This window comes from Aspergillus caelatus, assembly GCF_009193585.1.
Source record: "Aspergillus caelatus strain CBS 763.97 unplaced genomic scaffold BDV27scaffold_437, whole genome shotgun sequence".
Lineage (NCBI taxonomy): Eukaryota > Fungi > Ascomycota > Eurotiomycetes > Eurotiales > Aspergillaceae > Aspergillus > Aspergillus caelatus.
Window position 1 is genome coordinate 1 of NW_022475700.1, and position 17610 is coordinate 17610.

Consider the following 17610-nt stretch of genomic DNA (forward strand, 5'->3'; position numbering starts at 1 on the left):
AAAAAAAAAGAAAGAAAGAAAGAAAGAAAGAAAAGAAAAGAAAAGAAATTATGATTCGTACGAGGGTTATTAGCAAACTAAATGAAAAATTTGTAGTAAGAGTAGTTGAGATTGAGTATATCAAGTTCTGTCTCTTTTGTCTTATGAATAATCGAACAAAAAAAGAACGAATATTTTGGAGGGGGCAATTCAGCGGTGTTCTTGATGCGTCCAGATGGTTCAGGAATCTTCCCCGCCACTTGCCCGATAGTATAGATTACCACCGCAACAAACACTCGGACGTACACATCGTACGTCCAACAAAAACAAGCCGAAACACATCACGAATCTATTAGTTCAGGAGTTGACCACAATGGACCGCCTCTTCTGCTTCATACGGAGATGGTATCGGAATCTGATAGCTACCGGATCTACCCCTCCATGACTTAGTATGAACCTAAGGTACTTAATCTGCGGGCGGCGGCTATGACTGATCGTTATCATACAACTAGTAGGCCTGAGATAATAAATCTCCTTCCTCACCACAAGCAAGGCAGACTCGTGCAGATCCGCTCATACGATACGAATACGGAGGGAAGTGCACGCAATGCGTTCTGGGGCTTCCAGTCACAACCCTTCCTAGTAACACCTTTTGATGTTTGTAATCAAATATGCAGTTGCTAGAGATGGTTACGCCAGCATAGGGGTCAGGGTAGCCCCCTACTTATACTAAAGGAACTGCCAATCTGGTGTCCTAACTCTGATTAGGAATGATTTTGATATGTTCACTCTAACACGAGAATATGACAATAGGGACAAAGAAACCTCTGTCCATCAGCATATGGGCATAGAAATAAACGGGATCTGATGATATGCTATATAAACATAACTACTAATACAGTACAGTACATAGTTCGTATCACATGCTTACATAATGGCTGTTCATCGCACAAAATACTACTACCCCGCGATGGATTGTCAACCCCGCGGACGCTGTCAGTTGGTCCATTCTGAAGCTGCTGGTATGGGTGACGACTGTAATTACGAGAATAATCCAACTGTGATGGACCGACTTCTCCCGGGAATTGGGCACTGGTATTGGTGCTTATAAGAATCTTCTTAAAATGGATGAAAAGGCGGTAAGGCAGGAATTGCAGCACAGTAGGTATGTATGTACGCGCACATGCAATGGAAGATAATGTATGGATATGACCGCCATTGGTTTAGTCGTCTATCAAACCTTCGATGGGGTTGAATTATCTCCCTTAAAAGACTTATTAAAGATCAGCAATAAGTCTGACATTCAGAGACCCCCACAATCTTCTAGACCCTAGACAAAAGGTGATTCGCAAGAAGAACGTTTAAAAAAAAAAAAAAAAAAAAAAGAGGGGCAAAGTTCAAAGGGATTGTGCTCGTAAAGAATCTGGAAGCCTGGAATTGACATCGTCATCATGTCTAGAGCTTATGGTGATAACCGACCCTGATTACTTTTGTGACCCTGTTCGCCGGGACGCTATGGGCTGAACCATTCGTAAACAGCCACAGGATCTGCCCCACGAGGATGCGCAAGTGGTTTTTGCCATCCAGCAGTGCTTAAAGGGAAAAAGGACACCTCAGCTGGTATCCTTCCCGAACCGTTCTTACATTAGAGGTGACGATAGATGGAGTTCGGCGACGAAACTGTTGTGGAATGGAGATAGAGGAAGGAATGGAAGGATTATACACGGTCCCTACCAGCATATATTTTCCTTTTGTTTCTTCTTTTGTTTTAAAAGAGGAATTCATAAATCAGTCTGGAAATGGATTGCAATTGTTCCAACTCTCTCGCTCTTGTTCGTACCGGAAATCTATTACGGTCCATTACTGATACAGTGTGGCGGTGACAGCAGTTGGGCCCAACGGCACCACAAAAAAACCCCTATTTGCCGCCTAATCATAGAACAGCGTGGTCCCGTATAGTCCAATTTAGGCTTACCCACATACGCTCACCTAGCATGCTCTCTAAGGCCACTCACTTCCCTTTACCCCCCTAATACCTAAATTTACCGCCAACCTCTCCTTTTCTCTTCTCCTTCCCCCCCTTCCCTTTTCTGCGACTACCTGCTTTTCTTACTAAATACACTCGACCAGTAATTCTGCTCCGTCTCTCTTCCTCCACCCACACCTCAACCAACTTACTTCCACCACACTTGCTACCTCTCTCCCTCTCTCACTCACTCACTCAACTTGACCTTCATCACCACCTTATCCTCTCCTCTTTCTCGTCCCTAGTTTCCCACCTTTTTTAATAGTTCTTTCCCTTCTCGTTTCCTTTTTTTTTCTTTCCCCCTCGTAGTAATCCCATTCAGTCATCATGGAAGGTAAGGTTTCTGCCACCTCAGCGCCTTGCGTCTAGCTCGTTCGCTGCTGTTCTCTTCCCCTCCCCCTTCCGTCGCTCTGTCCGACCGTTACTGATATCATCTTGTGTCACTCGTATAGAGGAAGTTGCTGCTCTCGTCATTGACAATGGGTATGTTTTTATTGGTTTTTGATGGTTTTGTTGATGGAATCCCCCGTGTTTTCCATCCCATCCCGAGCAAGAAAACACCAGCTGCCGGCACCGGTCGCACTGATCGAAGATCACCTTCCCGGCCCAGCTTCTAGCTCTTATGCTTCCTGGAATCGCAATGACGAGATGGATTCTCTTTCGTCTACAATTTGTAAACGTGACTTGGCCCCTATACTGACGAAATTGCCCTTAGTTCGGGTATGTGCAAGGCCGGTTTCGCCGGTGACGATGCTCCCCGTGCTGTCTTCCGTAAGTCAACCCCCCCGCATTAGCCTGATGCATGCCCCTCTCGTCCTTTTCCAAGTCTTCAAGTATAGCCATTTGCTGTGTCCTCGCAGTAATAAGCACCATCTAGATGGATCAACTGTGACGCGTGGCCGCACATGATGAACTCGATTTACTGACTTGAATCTTAGCTTCCATTGTCGGTCGTCCCCGTCATCATGGGTAATTATCCCCCGACCCTCCCAGATAGCTACTCCAGAGCGATGGCCACTGACGATGTATCAGTATCATGATTGGTATGGGTCAGAAGGACTCTTATGTTGGTGATGAGGCACAGTCCAAGCGTGGTATCCTCACTCTCAGATATCCCATCGAGCACGGTGTCGTCACAAACTGGGATGACATGGAGAAGATCTGGCATCACACATTTTACAACGAGCTCCGTGTTGCTCCTGAGGAGCACCCGGTTCTCTTGACCGAAGCCCCTATTAACCCCAAGTCCAACCGTGAGAAGATGACCCAGATCGTCTTCGAGACCTTCAACGCCCCCGCCTTCTACGTCTCCATCCAGGCCGTCCTGTCCCTGTATGCCTCCGGTCGTACCACCGGTATCGTTCTGGACTCTGGTGACGGTGTCACCCACGTTGTCCCCATCTACGAGGGTTTCGCCCTCCCCCACGCCATCTCCCGTGTTGACATGGCTGGCCGTGATTTGACCGACTACCTCATGAAGATCCTGGCTGAGCGCGGTTACACGTTCTCCACCACCGCTGAGCGTGAAATTGTCCGTGACATCAAGGAGAAGCTTTGCTACGTCGCCCTTGACTTTGAGCAGGAGATTCAGACCGCCTCTCAGAGCTCTAGCCTCGAGAAGTCCTACGAGCTTCCTGATGGCCAGGTCATCACTATTGGTAACGAGCGTTTCCGTGCTCCTGAGGCTCTCTTCCAGCCTAGCGTTCTGGGTCTGGAAAGCGGTGGTATTCACGTTACCACCTTCAATTCCATCATGAAGTGTGATGTTGATGTCCGTAAGGATCTCTACGGTAACATCGTCATGGTATGTTTTTCTATTCCGGGTTTCGGGTCCATTCCAGAGGGCAGCACATCACTAACAATAACTTAGTCTGGTGGTACTACCATGTACCCTGGTATCTCCGATCGTATGCAGAAGGAAATCACCGCGCTTGCCCCCTCGTCTATGAAGGTCAAGATCATTGCTCCTCCTGAGCGTAAATACTCCGTCTGGATTGGTGGTTCCATCTTGGCTTCCCTGTCCACCTTCCAGCAGATGTGGATCTCCAAGCAGGAGTACGACGAGAGCGGTCCTTCGATCGTTCACCGCAAGTGTTTCTAAGGTATGGTTCACCTACATGCTTCCTTGAATCCAACCCTCATTGACTCCCTATTGCAGCTCTTGCGCATGATTAGTCTTTTTCGTCGTATTTTCCTGTATTAAAATATCAAACGGGGACTGGCGACATGCGGGCCTCTCTGACTCGCACTAGGAGGAAGATCGCCTGAAAAAGGAACTTTGTTTTAGCTGTGGAATAGAGATGGTTTCTTTGAGACGCTTGTCGCTCGATGCGGGCGCTTTCGCTGGCAGTAAGTTGTTCCTGAGAGCAAGAAGGGGAAGAGAAACGTAGGTGAAGGATGTACATGGGTCATGTGGATGGTGGGGTGAAAGCTCTATTTCATATAGTTCTACGCTCGTGTTTGAATCCTTATTTCCATCCTGGATCCTTTTCCCTAACGAATTTTCGCCTCCGGGCTGGCTACGATTTTAAGATGCTGTTGAAACATTATTATTCTGGCCCGATTCACGCGGGGCTTAACTTCAAATTGACTGTGTCTTGTCACAATTGTCGAGTTTTGCTTCATGAGGCCTATGTAGACCTCGCAAACAGCCCCGTATCATCTACAGCGCACTCCGGCCAAGAACCAATGGATATATACCACTGGGTAGGTCGCCTGCGGCTCAAGAACACAAGCCATCGTAGTACAAAACATGATGTCATTGCCATGTACAGACCAGTCTGGGCCCGGTTAGTAAGAAAGCTGTATGTATAGCGGACTTGTCTGATATTGTTGATGGGCTAAGTGCCTCCTTGGAGATTGGACAGAAGTCTTCGAGTTAGTCTAACATCTATATAGACTGACGTATGCATAGTCTGTTCACTTTTAAAATTCTCATCTGTTTTGGTCTTGAGCTCATCCATCATCGCACATGGGGCAGTAATCAGAATAAAGATAAAAAAAACATCAGGGAAAAAAAAAAAAAAAAAGAAAGGAAAAACCGATGGAGTAAATCATCACATATTACTGAATGGAGATACAACAGTGCGTCTAAGCGTCCCACGTCTCCAACCCCTTGAGGATACATCCTTCCTCTCCCTCCTTCTTGGTCTTGAGCTCACCGACCTCGTAGACCGTTTCTCCCTCCTTCTGCAGCAGATCCTTAACTGCGGCCGCGGCCTCCTTCTCAACAGCAATGATCATACCCACACCGCAGTTGAGCGCACGCGCCATCTCAGTGGCAGTGACATTACCGTTCTTCTTAAGCCAGGCGAAGACCGGCGGAAGCTGCCAGGTGGAGACGTTGATATGCGCAGTCAGCGTCGAAGGTAGCATACGAGGCACATTATCAACCAGACCGCCACCAGTGATGTGGGCAAGACCCTTAATGGCTGACGAGAAGTGGCCGGTAGTCTTGTCGCTGGAGGGGATGGAGAGCGCTTTCAGGAGAGGCTTCACGTAAATGCGGGTTGGGGTAAGGAGGGCACGGCCGAGGGAAAGAGGTTCGTTGCTGAAAGGCATCGAGAAAGGAGCTGGGTCGTTGTAGTTCAATCCAGAGCGTTCGACGATCTTCCGGACGAGAGAGTACCCGTTCGAATGAGGACCGGAGGAAGCCAAGGCGAGGAGAACATCGCCATCTTGCATAGCGGAGGTCTCCGGAAGAATAGTACGAGCATTGTCTCCAGTAGTGTTAATAGCACCTACGGCAGCACCCACAGCATCATAGGTGTCGTCAATGAAGAGGCCAGGCATTTCAGCAGTCTCACCGCCAATGAGGGCACATCCGGCCTGCACACAACCATTGGCAACACCAGTGACGAAGGCGGAGGCTGTGTTGACGTCCAATTTACCGCAAGAATAGCAGTCGAGGAAGAATAAGGGCTCTGCACCTTGGACGACCAGGTCGTTGACGTTCATGGCTACAAGGTCAATACCCACCGTGTCGTGGACCCCCACGGTGTGTGCGATCTTGAGCTTGGTCCCAACACCATCGATGGCTCCAATCAATGTAGGGGAGTGAGGATGGTAGGCAGAGTTGGCAGCAGCAAGAGAAAAGAGGCCTCCGAAGCCACCGATCACCGCATCTGTACCAGGACGCTTGGTCTGGGCAACAGAGCTCTTAATCTGGTCGACGAGGTCATTACCAGCATCAATGGAAACACCGGCAGAGGCATAGGTGAGAGACTCCTTCTGGGATGCAACAGCGTCTCTTTGCCTGAAGGCGCGGTGCGCGATGTCCTTACGGTAGAACATATCTTCAAAGTGAATTGTGGAAATGCCAGAATAGCTCTTGCGGACAGCCTCCTCGAGACTAGATGCTGTAGCGGTGGAAGCAATGACCCGACCACCAGAGGTCTGGAGTTCGTTGCCAACGAGTGTGGTTCCAGCATGGAAGATCAAAGTGTCCTCCGGAACCGGGTCAAGGGTAATGGCCTTGCCCTTAGCATAAGATCCAGGGTATCCACCCGCCACGGCAATGACGGTGGTAGAGAAGTCGGGCTTGACGTTGATTGAGACACCGTCGAGCCAGTGTTCGGTACAAGCAACCATGATCTCCGCCAGATCAGTGTCATCACTGAGCAGGGGCAAGAGGGTCTGAGTCTCCGGGTCTCCACCTCTAACATTATATTCGAGAACCTTAGGGCCATTCTTCGTCATCATAAGACCGGTGAAGAGGATACCCACGAAGGGAAAGCCTTGAAAGCAGTTAGCGCTCTATTCATATAGGTTTATGGCCAGTATGTAAGGACAAACCATCTCTCCTCATGCCGTCAACTGAAGGCTGCACAATGGTGCGGTCGATCTCCTCAAGAACTTCGTTAGAAGAGATTGGGGTAGGAGCGTAGCAGCCCATACCGCCGGTGTTGGGACCCTGGTCACCGTCGAAGATACGCTTGTGATCCTGTGCAGGAGGGAGGGAGCGGATAGTGTAGCCGTCGCTGAAAGTGAGAACACTGAGCTCATCACCCTCGAGGTACTCTTCGATGACAACCTCGTTACCGGCATCACCGAACTGGCGGTCCAACATCATTTCGCGGAGTGCTTGGTGGCCCTCCTCCTTGGTCTGCGGGATAACAACACCTTTGCCACCAGCCAGACCATCTGCCTTGATGACAACATTGTGGGAGATGGAGTCAAGGTATTGACGGGCAGGTTCATACTCGCGGAAGTTCTCATACGCAGCCGTGGGAATGTTATGACGCTTCATGAAATCCTTAGAGAAGGTCTTGGAACCCTCCATGCGCGCAGCGGCCTTGGAAGGACCAAAGCACCTAATACCGACTTTATGGAAATGTCAACATCTTATCTGTCTTGTTTGTAGTTGAGGTTCTCCCCACCTGCTTGGAAATATCCTTGGATGCCATCCACAAGAGGGGCCTCCGGTCCCGGAACCACCAAATTGACTCCGTTCTTTTGAGCGAAGGCCACTAGGCCAGGGTAGTCATTGCCCTTGACGTTGGCATTTGTGATCTTGCTAGGAGCCCCCAAGCCAGTTCCACCATTACCTGGGGCGACATAAACGATTTCGACCCGAGGGGATTGGCTTAGCTTCCAAGCCAGGGCATGTTCGCGGCCGCCGTTACCGACGATAAGGACGCGCAACTGTTCTTGGGACATTTCGAGTGCAGTGTTCTCGAGTAAACCTAATTTGGGGAAATATTAGAAGCTGGATATCCTATCCACACGAGGATCGCATTGCAGGGAAATAATGTATGTGGTGTATTGCTTTTTGAGGCGGAAAGAATGGAGGGGCAAGTCATAGTATATAAAATAGCAGACGTGCCCCTCTCTTTATCATTCTCGAGGTTTGTTTCAATACCCAAGAAACCTCAACAAACACACAATTGTATCAGGGCCGATACTCACCTCACCAGAGAGTCAACTTGAGAGCAAGCTGCATGTATAGCAAGTGTATGGCTTTGGGGAAGAACCAAATCTTGATTTCTCGAGGGTGTTAAGAGTCACCGCACCTTTTTTTTTTTTTTTCCTCTGCTGGCGGGATGGCGGGGCGTCTTTTTCTCCGACCCCGGATTTGGATGAGTGAGTGTATTTTATTAGTCGTGGGTTAGTTTGTTTTTCGTCTTTTTACTTTTTATCCTTCAAATTCTTTGCGTCTTCTTTTGATTTTAACATTTGGATTCAGAGATACTCTTTCTCCGTACGAGAATACATATACATGTTATATACATCTGTGTGTATATTGAATGTTTTGTTATCAGTGTCAAGAACGAGGCTAAAAGAAATCTGGAGAGATGGGGCATTTCCCGATAAGAGTTCGGCACCAAGTAAATAGCAGCTACCTCTTGTTCCTTAAATACTTACTATATTTAATATATAGCTAAGGAATAAACAGATTCAGAAAAGTATCAAACAAAAAGAACAAAAGCCGAACCGAATCGCTCTTTATTGCGCACCCTCCACGTGATACATACCCTAGATGTACTGTATATGTATATATACATGTGCCGTATGACTTGTTTCTGTCATGCTCGTAATGTACTGTATATACAATATCATTTGAAACCTGACACATACCGCCGGGCTTCTCGTCGCCTCCAGAGCGGTGAGGAGCTGTACGGCAGAAAAATAAAAAAAGAGCAAATGTAATGAAGCTGTTCAAGCTTTTCAACTTTCAAGCATCAACACTTTGCCAGCAGCTGCTCTCAATTGACAGAATATTAGTGTTACTACCCTGAAGGCTGCTCCGAAACATTTGACCTGAATGTTCCGGGCTTCCCTGCGGTCTGTTTCAGACCCTCTCCGCGAACATGTCTGCATCTCCTGTTTAGCCCAGAGGCTCGGAGGTCGCACTAGGCTCCGTCTGTACTCCAACACTCCATATCGCGCAAACTCGAGCATCGAAGATGCATCCGCTCGAGTTGTCTCAGAGGGTTTGTCGGCTCTAGACAAGGTAAGATCATCTGCGGATCATGCGTCTGGCAATTCCATGGTTTACTTTCTGTCATCCTTCGACCGATCGCCCTTCGCAACTCCCCTACTCTATGGCGTACGTACACTGACTGACTTTGCTTTGACAAAAAGAGTCCACCACCGCAGAAAGACCGGAAAAGCCGATCTCCTGGCGAACGTTCAAAGCAGCACAACAAGAGACTCAATAACCTCAAGTCAACTTCCAATGCTCTCGAGGATGGTGAAGCTGCTACGACCAAAACTGACGATGACACTACCTCGCCAGCCGAGGATGGCGAGCCATCCAAGGATCAGTCGGTGCATACGGCTGGCAAGGGATCAAAGAAAATTACCGGGAAGGCTCGAAAGATGTCTGCGATAAAAACTCGGAGAGCCTTAGCCAAGGAGAAGCAAAAGACAAAAGCCTCAAAAGACCATCCAGAACAGAAAGAACAACTCGCTGCAGAGACCCAAGAAGATCCGGTGAGCATAATTCATGGTCCCTGCATTGCTGGTATCGCTAAACAATGTTAGGCATCTCGTATCAAGTCGTCGCTCCAATCGATCGTTTCTCACCTGGATTCAACGAAAGCTACAAGTGTAAGAGAACAGGAAAGCCCTAAGAACTTGTCATTTGTTATGAGCTCTATATACGCAAAGGAGCTTGGCAAGGTTGAATCGAAAGACCTGCAATTGAATCGTACGTATTTCTTGCCAATTGCCGACATTGAGCACACTCTAATTGTCACTAGCTCTGGATGTTGAAACAGCGCCCGTTCCCCGACTCTCTTTTGGCCTTGAAAGGGTTCTTTTTAAGTAAGTAACCCGAGAGCCTGTCTCGGAAGTGGGACCAAGCTTACCGTTTTGTTCCAGCCCAGGTGTTTACCATCTTCGGGACCCACGGTCTCGTGTCTACAATTTCGACCCCTACTTGGGCCAGATCATGCCTGTCACCGAATTCGATTTTGATGCTTTGAAGGACTATATCACCTCTTCCAAGGATCAGACGCTCCGGGATATAGCGGTGAAGGAGAAAAAGAAGTACATAGGATCATCTTCGAGCATGACCTCTGTGTTGTCACACTTTCATTATCTCCTTTCGGCATGGAGGGGAGTTGATATTCGGACCTTGTCCCAAGGCTTTCCGGATAAATTAAGGTCCTTCACACGTCTCCTGCGTGCTCCTTCAGCCATGTTTCTCCGATACCAAGATGGGGTCTATGCCATCGACGCGGACAAAGAGTTTGAGTCTGCCAATATCCTAATGAACTTGGGAAAGTCAATGGAGAAACTCCTTACCTTACCGAAGGATGATTTTGAACGCTACAGGCGGTCGAGTGAGAACAAGATCTCTGCCGAGGAGGAACAGGCTATTCCCGAGTCCTACCACTATTCTACGCTTGGTGATTTCCTCATGAGATCTCAGTTAGATGCGTATGACCCCAGGCTTCCTGGAACTGGCATGTTCGATCTCAAAACGAGGGCTGTAGTCTCCATTCGGATGGACGCTCGTAACTTCGAACGTGGTCTTGGTTATGAAATTCAAAACCGCTACGGCGCCTTTGAATCCTACGAACGCGAGTTTTACGACATGATCCGAGCGGCCTTTCTTAAATACTCTCTTCAGGTGCGAATTGGCCGTATGGATGGTATCTTCGTTGCCTTTCACAACATTGAGCGTATCTTCGGATTCCAGTACGTCAGCTTGCCGGAAATGGATCAGACACTGCATGGCCAGTATAACACGGCATTAGGTGATACGGAGTTCCGCCTGAGTCTAGCATTGTGGAACAAAATTCTAGACAAGGTCACGACGAAGTTCCCCGAAAGGTCCATTCGTCTTCACTTTGAAACCCGAGACGCCCAAACTCCGTTCATGTACATCTTTGCCGAACCTGTCACTGACGATGAGATTCACTCCATTCAGACCAGGAATCAAGCTGAAATCGATGCGTACCAGCGACGGGTCTTGAATTTAGCTCCCTCCGAGGAAGAAGATGTACCATCCACGGATGGTAAAGAAGAGCTTCAACCGTCTAGCAGTTCTGATAAGCAAGAAGGGTCAGTTGAGGAAGAGAGGAGATCAACAGAGCTTGGCCCCGATGATTATGAAGTGGAATATGACTCATCAGCGCCGCTTGACGAAGCTTTCCTCTCGGAAGTTGAAAATGAAGTCGCGGAGAAAGCCCCTAATAATGGCCGCGAGTTACTTGCCATGACTCTTGTGACCAAAAACTTTGTCAACGGTAGAATCGTTGAACGGCCCAGCGACCTGAAAGCAAACGATGAATGGAATGTCGAGTACGAACTAAGCGAACTGAAAGGGGAAAAGGCACGCGCGTTGTACGCAGCATGTCAAAAACGTCGGGAGAAGGCTCTCACGGGCCGAGGAGAGGATGAACAAGACGTCGCAAACAACGTATACATTCGGCGACTACGGGAGATTAGCAAAAAGGGACGAGACTACCGCAGGAAAGAAAACAAGCTGGACAAAGAGAATGGTATTGTTGTGCTGGACGAGTCAGCCTAATCAGTCAAATTTGGGTTTCAGCAAGGGTGTAGTCATGCGCCCCATCCATCCACCCACCTTTTTAATCCTTCTCCATTCTACAGATACCTCTCAAGATCTTATGTATAATATTGTCTCCAACTCCAAGTTTTATGGTTGTGGAGTTGGACTGTTTGCATCCAGGGCGTTAGGCCTGTGCTATTCCTGTATGGCGTTCGTTTGATGTTCCAACCCAGGGTACTGAGTCTGGGATTTAGATAGCATTGTGTATACGATTGGCTGTGTGTTTTTCTAGTTGGTATATACGTTACTTGCGGTTCTTAGACTCCTAATCCACTCACATTCAGCGCAATTCATATACTAGACCTATGGCGTTGAGAGGCCCAACTCATGGCTAGACAATCCAGTCATAGCACACGCTAGTATTAGAGTGTTTTGGTGTAGGCTTCTGTAGCAAGGAGGTGCTGTAGACAAAGACCAGACAAGGTAACCAGATCACCAGTTAACCCGATTAAATGATACTTGATGAAGTTGCAAGGAATGTTTGTGAAACAACTATACATGAAACATACCTACCCAACATCAAAATGAATCACAGCCAAGTAACATAATTGGATCAGTCTATATTCACAAAATATATACATATATACATACATACGTAGTATCGCTATATATCCAGTCTAAAACCATACTACAAAAGTCCCAAAACAATAGCCCAACTCAATCGCATAGCTCAATCTTCAAGACCGACGATGATAGGTTCTATGACATTAACAATTAGGGCATCAAGTCAACTCAAAAAACAACGGATGTCCCAATAGACTTCACAAGAAACACCTAGAGGACTGAGCCCTCATATAGCATAAATAGCACGGGGTGGAACGCCGTCAAACCGATACGCCAAACTTGCAAATGTCAATCCAAGTACGTCTCTTGGTGGTTGGATGATTGCCTTTCCGGAGGCAGACGGAGATAAGGGGAAAAGCAAGGTAAAAGCGATAAAAAGACATTCGAGACAAGCCAGAGCGAACGCCAGCTAGCCGAGGTCAAGGTATATTGAGGACAGGAGAGGAGAATATGAGAGACGCCATGCAATTATACTGGATAGAAAACAGCTTCCATCCTTCAAGCTTAAAGGCGTGCGATTGAGAGGAGCGTCACCGAAGTCTGGGGACGACTCGGACGTAGAGGGGGGTGAGAGGGAAAGAAAGAAAGCTGTACATATTTCATAAGGACAGCTAGAGGAGGTAGATCTTTCGGCTAGCGAAAATGTGATTCAAATGGTTCTCGTAGCTCGGATTTCGTGATTCATCTCAAAAGCGAAGAAGAGCCCATTCTGTTTGATGGGCTCTGAACGAGTAGCAGGACTATCGAAAGTCCCCTAGGTCAAGTTTGGGTGGCGACCATTGCAGCGTCGGCGGCCTGTCACGAGAAACGCAAACAGCTGCGGGCTTCATTTTTTCCGCCCGTCTGCGCTCTTTTGATGCACCTCCCGTAAGAAGTCCCCTTAGCGTCGACGAAGTTGTACCATATGAACTGCGGGCACTCGCAGCTGTACCCGCACTGGTAGAAACGGTGCTGGAGCTGCGGGCACTGCGAACACTGCTGGATTTATTAATGACGGATGGCATAGAAGGAACTGGCACTGCTAGTCGCGACGAAGGCCCACTGGAACTGACGTAATCAGACGGTAGAATCTGAGGCGCATACTCAAAAGAGAAAGGAGCTGTCTGTGGGCGCATTCTGGGCTCGATTTGTATGTTGGTTTCTGTGTCGAGGCTTCGGAAAATGTCTAGATGGCTTGCCTCGGTGGGCTCGCTTGCCTTTGGTGACGGTTGTGTGTTTGTCTGCGGCCTCGGCGGAATTTCTTTTTCAGATACTGTTACGTCAAGCTTCAGGTTGTCCAGCATCGTCGCAAGGCTCGCCGCCGTGTTGGGACGCCCGTCGCTGGCAGCATCATCGCTATCAAGCGCAGCAGTTTCAACCTCAATTCCATTAGCCACGTTGAAGTTTCGGAACAAATAACGACGTAGGCGAGAAACCTCCGCGTCCCATTTTCGATTCAGGGATTGCAAAATCACTTCAATGTCGTGGTGTAGGAAAGGAGAGGTTTCGGCAGCCGCCAGATTGTTGGGCATAGAGACTCCGGAGCGAAGGTGGCCCGGCGCATGCACGTGTTTACTTGATCTATGTCCCACTGTCGCATGTTTTGCCGCATTTAATGATCGACGGATCGTGCTCGTAGTGGAACCTTGCGCGACGCCCATATCACGTTTGACGCTTTCAATCTCTCGGCGCACCTTGTCCAGTGACTGAATCCGATCGCGGTCCATGTATGATAGACTCAGCAGAGACTTGTTCCGCTGCAGGCCGTTAACTAGAACGGTGAACGACTGCAAATTGATGTCGTTGTTTTCACAATAGACCTCACGAAGACAGTCATTCTCCTCCAGTACGGAGGCCAGTGTACTTGCGCCCTGTAGCCCCAGTTTTTGGTGTTCGATTCTCAGTACTTTCAAGGACTTGTTCTTTTTCAGACCAGTCAGTGCCAGATTGAGACCAATGCCAAATCTCGCCACATCTAGGTGGGCACTCTCTCCACTGATATCCAAGTCTTCCAACGTCTCATTCTCTTCGAACATTAACTGCAGTGCTCTGCACGTTTCCGGCCCTGCGTCGTACGGCAAGGATGCTTTCGAGATATCAAGATGCTTCAGGGATCGGTTTTTGCGCAGAGCCTCGACTAATTCCCGGAACTGCTCTTCCTTTTTGAAGTCGATCATTCGCATTGACAGATGGGGCGGCGACTTGCTTTTTGCAAGTGCGTCGAAGAGAAACGAGCATCCTAAGTCTAGTCGGTTTTCATTGACGTGTAAATGCAGGTCGCGAGCACAATCTGCGACCACCGAGGAATGTAAAAGGATAGCCACGTCCTGCCCTGTCAGGCCACATTGGTCAAGACGAAGCACACGCAACCCTCGGGATCGATCGCTGGCCAGGTAGGTAGCAATTGCATCCACCGTCTCCCGGTTCACTTTGGTCCGACTCAATGAGAGCTCCTCGAGCTGCCAGTTGATCAAGGTCTCCGCAGTTATCAACGGATCGGGACCTGACGTCCTGGAGATGCGTGATAAGTCAAGCTTCTTGACCCGCCTAAAGTAGCCAAGGTACTGTTGAAGGATATCGGGGCTCAGTCGGCCCTGCACGCCTGAAATATTGATTGCTTCCAGCGTGTGAGCCTGAGTAACGGTGGTGGAAAGTAACAGGTCGACGTCGTGAACCGATAAGCCGCAGTTGCCTACCTCTAACGCTCGCATCTGACTGGCTCCTTGAGAGGCTGCGTCTACGAGGTAATCGAGATCAGAGTCCCCTAGCTTGATGCCGTTCAGCACAACCCAATCTACACTTGTCAGCTCCCGGCGACATATCGGAAATATCGCCTCTGGAATGCCGCAACCTGGATCGTGGCTTTCATTGTCGGATTTTGGGGTTCGGCTTAGAGTGTAAGAGAAGTCCAAGCGCCGAAGCCAATTACTCTTGAGCGTTAGGGCACGAATCTCCTGGGACAGAACCGAGAGACTCTCTTGGCCTGTAATGTGAATTGGAGCGCCTGCACGGCTTAAAAGCATATCCTTATCCAGTCCATGGTAGTCACGAAGACCTTGGAGCGCATCCAAGCTGACACCGCTAAATGAAATAGACCGAAACGATTCATTGTACCGCAATGCCCGCAATACTGCGACCAGCTCCAAAGCCGTGTACTTGCGGCGAGATGGCGAGGCGGGGGGTAGAAGCTTGAAGCACGGAGCATCATCACATTGCACATCAATCGTATAACGAATGTTGGAGGTATCGACATCGTAGCTTGCCGAGTATGCGACTAGTGTTCGGTCAAAGCAACCATAATCCTCATTTAGATCCACTGGAGGGAAATTAGATTCATTGCCCAGATCGCGAGGCACGATGAAATCGTAGGGTTGTCTGACCCAGAGAGGCCGCAAAAATTCCGTTTGTTGTCTTATCCAAAAGGCGATCTCGAGCGAGTGGACGGACGCTAGGAAGACCGAGAAAGGCTTACATAAAGGTATTCGAAAGGTGAGGTGTAGACTATCGTCTCCCCATTCCATGGACAAGCAGGTGAGATTCATCAGCCCGAACGTCGTTGCGTTGTCTAGGTCGCTTAAGGACACGGCTGAGCCGCGGTTGGAGACCTTGTGGAGAGGAATCAGATGAAGCTTATGTGAGCCGAGGGCAAGATAGCATCCAGTGGGGGACAGTTTGGTAAGATCTTCTGAGGATGTCCGCGCCGGAGACTTGCTGGAAGCCATCTGAATGACACGGAAAATGCGAAAGGTCTCCGGATCATAGTCTCTTTCGTATTCAAGCATCCTTATGACATACTCGATCGATCGCTGGTCGAAAGGCAGAGGGTTGCCCTGTCGAATTAACTCGGCTGCAGAACGAATTCCAACCATCCACAGGTTGAGTTCCTGCAGATCAGGCGTCTGCATTTGGATGAAGGCTGCTTTGTGAGCCCGCTCATCTAGGTATGCGACCTCCACCGTGGAGGAGGGTTTCCCATCGTCCAGCATGTACACGGCGACAATGCTATTCAGCGGGATTCCCGCAGCAGAATCGCTCGTAGTGGAGAGTTGTGGATCCCCTAACGAACTGATCGAGGTTATGGACTGGCGATTGCTCGGACCAGACCGGGCAAAGGAGGGCGGGATTGAAGGAAACATGTCCGCTGCCTTACTTTGGCTCTTGAGCCGGACGAGATGGGTATCGGTCAGGACGAGATACTGGCTCTTTTTCCTCCACATGCCTCCGGTGGTTTGAATCTCCCCATGATGTAAGATCACAGACCCGATGCCTTGTCGAGAATCGGACGCCTCGTCGTCGTCCATGGATGGCGAACCTTTCGAACGGCCTAGCGACCGGTCCTCGTCCTCGAACGAGTGAAACGATCGAAGAGATCCAAAGACGGAGGCCCGTTTCCTTTGCATCGACTTCCGTCGCGGACGAGGCGCCTCGAAAGCCCCATTGGGCGTCACTGCTGCGTATGCAGCGGCGGTCGTGTCGGCTGTTCCGGGGCGCCAAAGGCCATGGCTTGGCCCGGGCGGACTAGGGTTTCGACCACCGAAGAAGCCCGAATTGCGCCGTTTCTTCTTCACCACCTGGGCATCATCGGATGGAGATCGATCATGGGTACCGAGGCCGGATAGGGACGAGGTCGTCGACGGGCTGAACACACTCAGACTTTTCCTCCGCTCTTTCTTCCCCAGACTGCTGTCAGCCATGACGGGGAGAGGGGAGAGGGAAACTACGGGGGTAAAAGGAGGAGACACGTAAGTGAAGCAAGCTAAAAAAGAGCGACGTTGGGAGAAAGAGGAATTATCACATCGGCGACCTCAGTGCCGTTTCTCACTAAATTGCAGAAACCCCGAAAAGGCAGGGAATTGGTTAGTTATCATCGGATGATACGAGTGGAATGGCATGCTGCAATACAAGTCGAGGCGATAGAAACCAGGATTCAACTAGTGAAAAGTAGAAAGGTGGAGAAGACCGCAAGAGAACAAATAAGGAGAGAGCATTAAAGCGACGGGGAGGGAGGTGGAACATACAGTAGACCGTCAAGATGCCATGAGAAACGACTGCTTGAGCTGTTAGGAGGGGAGGACGAAGAAGAAGACAACGACGACGTGCACAGGCAACGATCGGAGTGAGGGTGATAATAAAGATAAGAGAATAAAGAATTTGCGAGACAGCCGGCGACCAAAAAGGTAAGACAACGTCAAACCCCCCCAGTAGTATAGCGATTGTTTAGGGTAACGGAACCCACCACCGACGTTACAGGGGGAGGTGGGAGCAAGAGGATTCAATGCCAATCCCAAGAAAAAAAAAGAAAGAAAGAAAGAAGTAAAAGAAAAAGAGAGGTAGTAGAGTACGTGGAAGGTTACAATGACGCCAGGAACTCAAGCACGACACTTCAGTCACTCCCAATGGGTGAACGAGGAGGAGGGGGGAGGGGGTAAGAAAAGACCGGAAGAGGCAATATTGAGGCCGAATGCAGAGCAAAACAACGAGCGACTTTTGGAACGACAGGCGGACGGGAAACCAAAGCGGAAGGCCCGCAACAAGAATT

At 49.1% G+C, this 17610-nt stretch overlaps 5 protein-coding genes across 5 annotated transcripts; 2 read left to right on the forward strand and 3 right to left on the reverse strand.

The window, feature by feature from the left end:
* Positions 1 to 317: 317 nt before the first annotated feature.
* BDV27DRAFT_139150 (uncharacterized protein) lies at positions 318 to 718 on the reverse strand (the record flags this gene model as incomplete). Its single annotated transcript, XM_032069388.1, has 2 exons — positions 495 to 718; positions 318 to 428 (listed from the first exon to the last, which is right to left on the reverse strand). Coding segments are annotated over exons 1-2 (154 nt in total), but the record flags the coding sequence as incomplete, so codon positions are not given.
* A 1125-nt stretch (positions 719 to 1843) lies between these two features.
* On the forward strand, positions 1844 to 4611 carry act1 (actin ACT1). The gene is made up of 7 exons (XM_032069389.1): positions 1844 to 2339; positions 2458 to 2488; positions 2721 to 2776; positions 2944 to 2974; positions 3038 to 3809; positions 3876 to 4107; positions 4164 to 4611. The coding sequence occupies exons 1-6, from the start codon at positions 2333 to 2335 to the stop codon at positions 4104 to 4106; spliced, it is 1128 nt and encodes a 375-aa protein (XP_031920630.1). The 5' UTR covers positions 1844 to 2332; the 3' UTR covers position 4107; positions 4164 to 4611.
* A 415-nt stretch (positions 4612 to 5026) lies between these two features.
* ade1 (bifunctional aminoimidazole ribotide synthase/glycinamide ribotide synthase) lies at positions 5027 to 7953 on the reverse strand. Its single transcript, XM_032077749.1, has 3 exons — positions 7384 to 7953; positions 6800 to 7327; positions 5027 to 6741 (listed from the first exon to the last, which is right to left on the reverse strand). Exons 1-3 carry the CDS (start codon positions 7661 to 7663, stop codon positions 5096 to 5098), a joined length of 2454 nt encoding a protein of 817 aa, XP_031920631.1. The 5' UTR covers positions 7664 to 7953; the 3' UTR covers positions 5027 to 5095.
* Positions 7954 to 8691: 738 nt separating this feature from the next.
* BDV27DRAFT_139155 (Pet127 family protein) lies at positions 8692 to 11802 on the forward strand. The gene is made up of 5 exons (XM_032069390.1): positions 8692 to 8957; positions 9089 to 9439; positions 9491 to 9656; positions 9709 to 9772; positions 9830 to 11802. Exons 1-5 carry the CDS (start codon positions 8769 to 8771, stop codon positions 11484 to 11486), a joined length of 2427 nt encoding a protein of 808 aa, XP_031920632.1. The 5' UTR covers positions 8692 to 8768; the 3' UTR covers positions 11487 to 11802.
* Positions 11803 to 12539: 737 nt separating this feature from the next.
* Positions 12540 to 17338, reverse strand: BDV27DRAFT_84310 (uncharacterized protein). Its single transcript, XM_032077750.1, has 2 exons — positions 17090 to 17338; positions 12540 to 16892 (listed from the first exon to the last, which is right to left on the reverse strand). The coding sequence occupies exon 2, from the start codon at positions 16763 to 16765 to the stop codon at positions 12833 to 12835; it is 3933 nt and encodes a 1310-aa protein (XP_031920633.1). The 5' UTR covers positions 16766 to 16892; positions 17090 to 17338; the 3' UTR covers positions 12540 to 12832.
* Positions 17339 to 17610: the final 272 nt, after the last annotated feature.

Excerpts from the sequence above, each read along its gene's own strand:
- BDV27DRAFT_84310 (XM_032077750.1), bottom strand. The coding sequence starts at position 16,765 with ATGGCTGACAGCAGTCTGGGGAAGAAAGAGCGGAGGAAAAGTCTGAGT.
- act1 (XM_032069389.1), top strand. Across the intron at positions 2,777-2,943 it reads TGCTCCCCGTGCTGTCTTCC|CTTCCATTGTCGGTCGTCCC; the intron begins GTAAGTCAACCC and ends CTTGAATCTTAG. Across the intron at positions 2,975-3,037 it reads GGTCGTCCCCGTCATCATGG|TATCATGATTGGTATGGGTC; the intron begins GTAATTATCCCC and ends ACGATGTATCAG.
- ade1 (XM_032077749.1), bottom strand. The coding sequence starts at position 7,663 with ATGTCCCAAGAACAGTTGCGCGTCCTTATCGTCGGTAACGGCGGCCGC. Across the intron at positions 7,328-7,383 it reads CCAAGGATATTTCCAAGCAG|TCGGTATTAGGTGCTTTGGT; the intron begins GTGGGGAGAACC and ends ATTTCCATAAAG. Across the intron at positions 6,742-6,799 it reads TGACGGCATGAGGAGAGATG|GCTTTCCCTTCGTGGGTATC; the intron begins GTTTGTCCTTAC and ends ACTGCTTTCAAG.
- BDV27DRAFT_139155 (XM_032069390.1), top strand. The coding sequence starts at position 8,769 with ATGTTCCGGGCTTCCCTGCGGTCTGTTTCAGACCCTCTCCGCGAACAT. Across the intron at positions 8,958-9,088 it reads GTTTGTCGGCTCTAGACAAG|AGTCCACCACCGCAGAAAGA; the intron begins GTAAGATCATCT and ends TTTGACAAAAAG. Across the intron at positions 9,773-9,829 it reads CTTGAAAGGGTTCTTTTTAA|CCCAGGTGTTTACCATCTTC; the intron begins GTAAGTAACCCG and ends GTTTTGTTCCAG.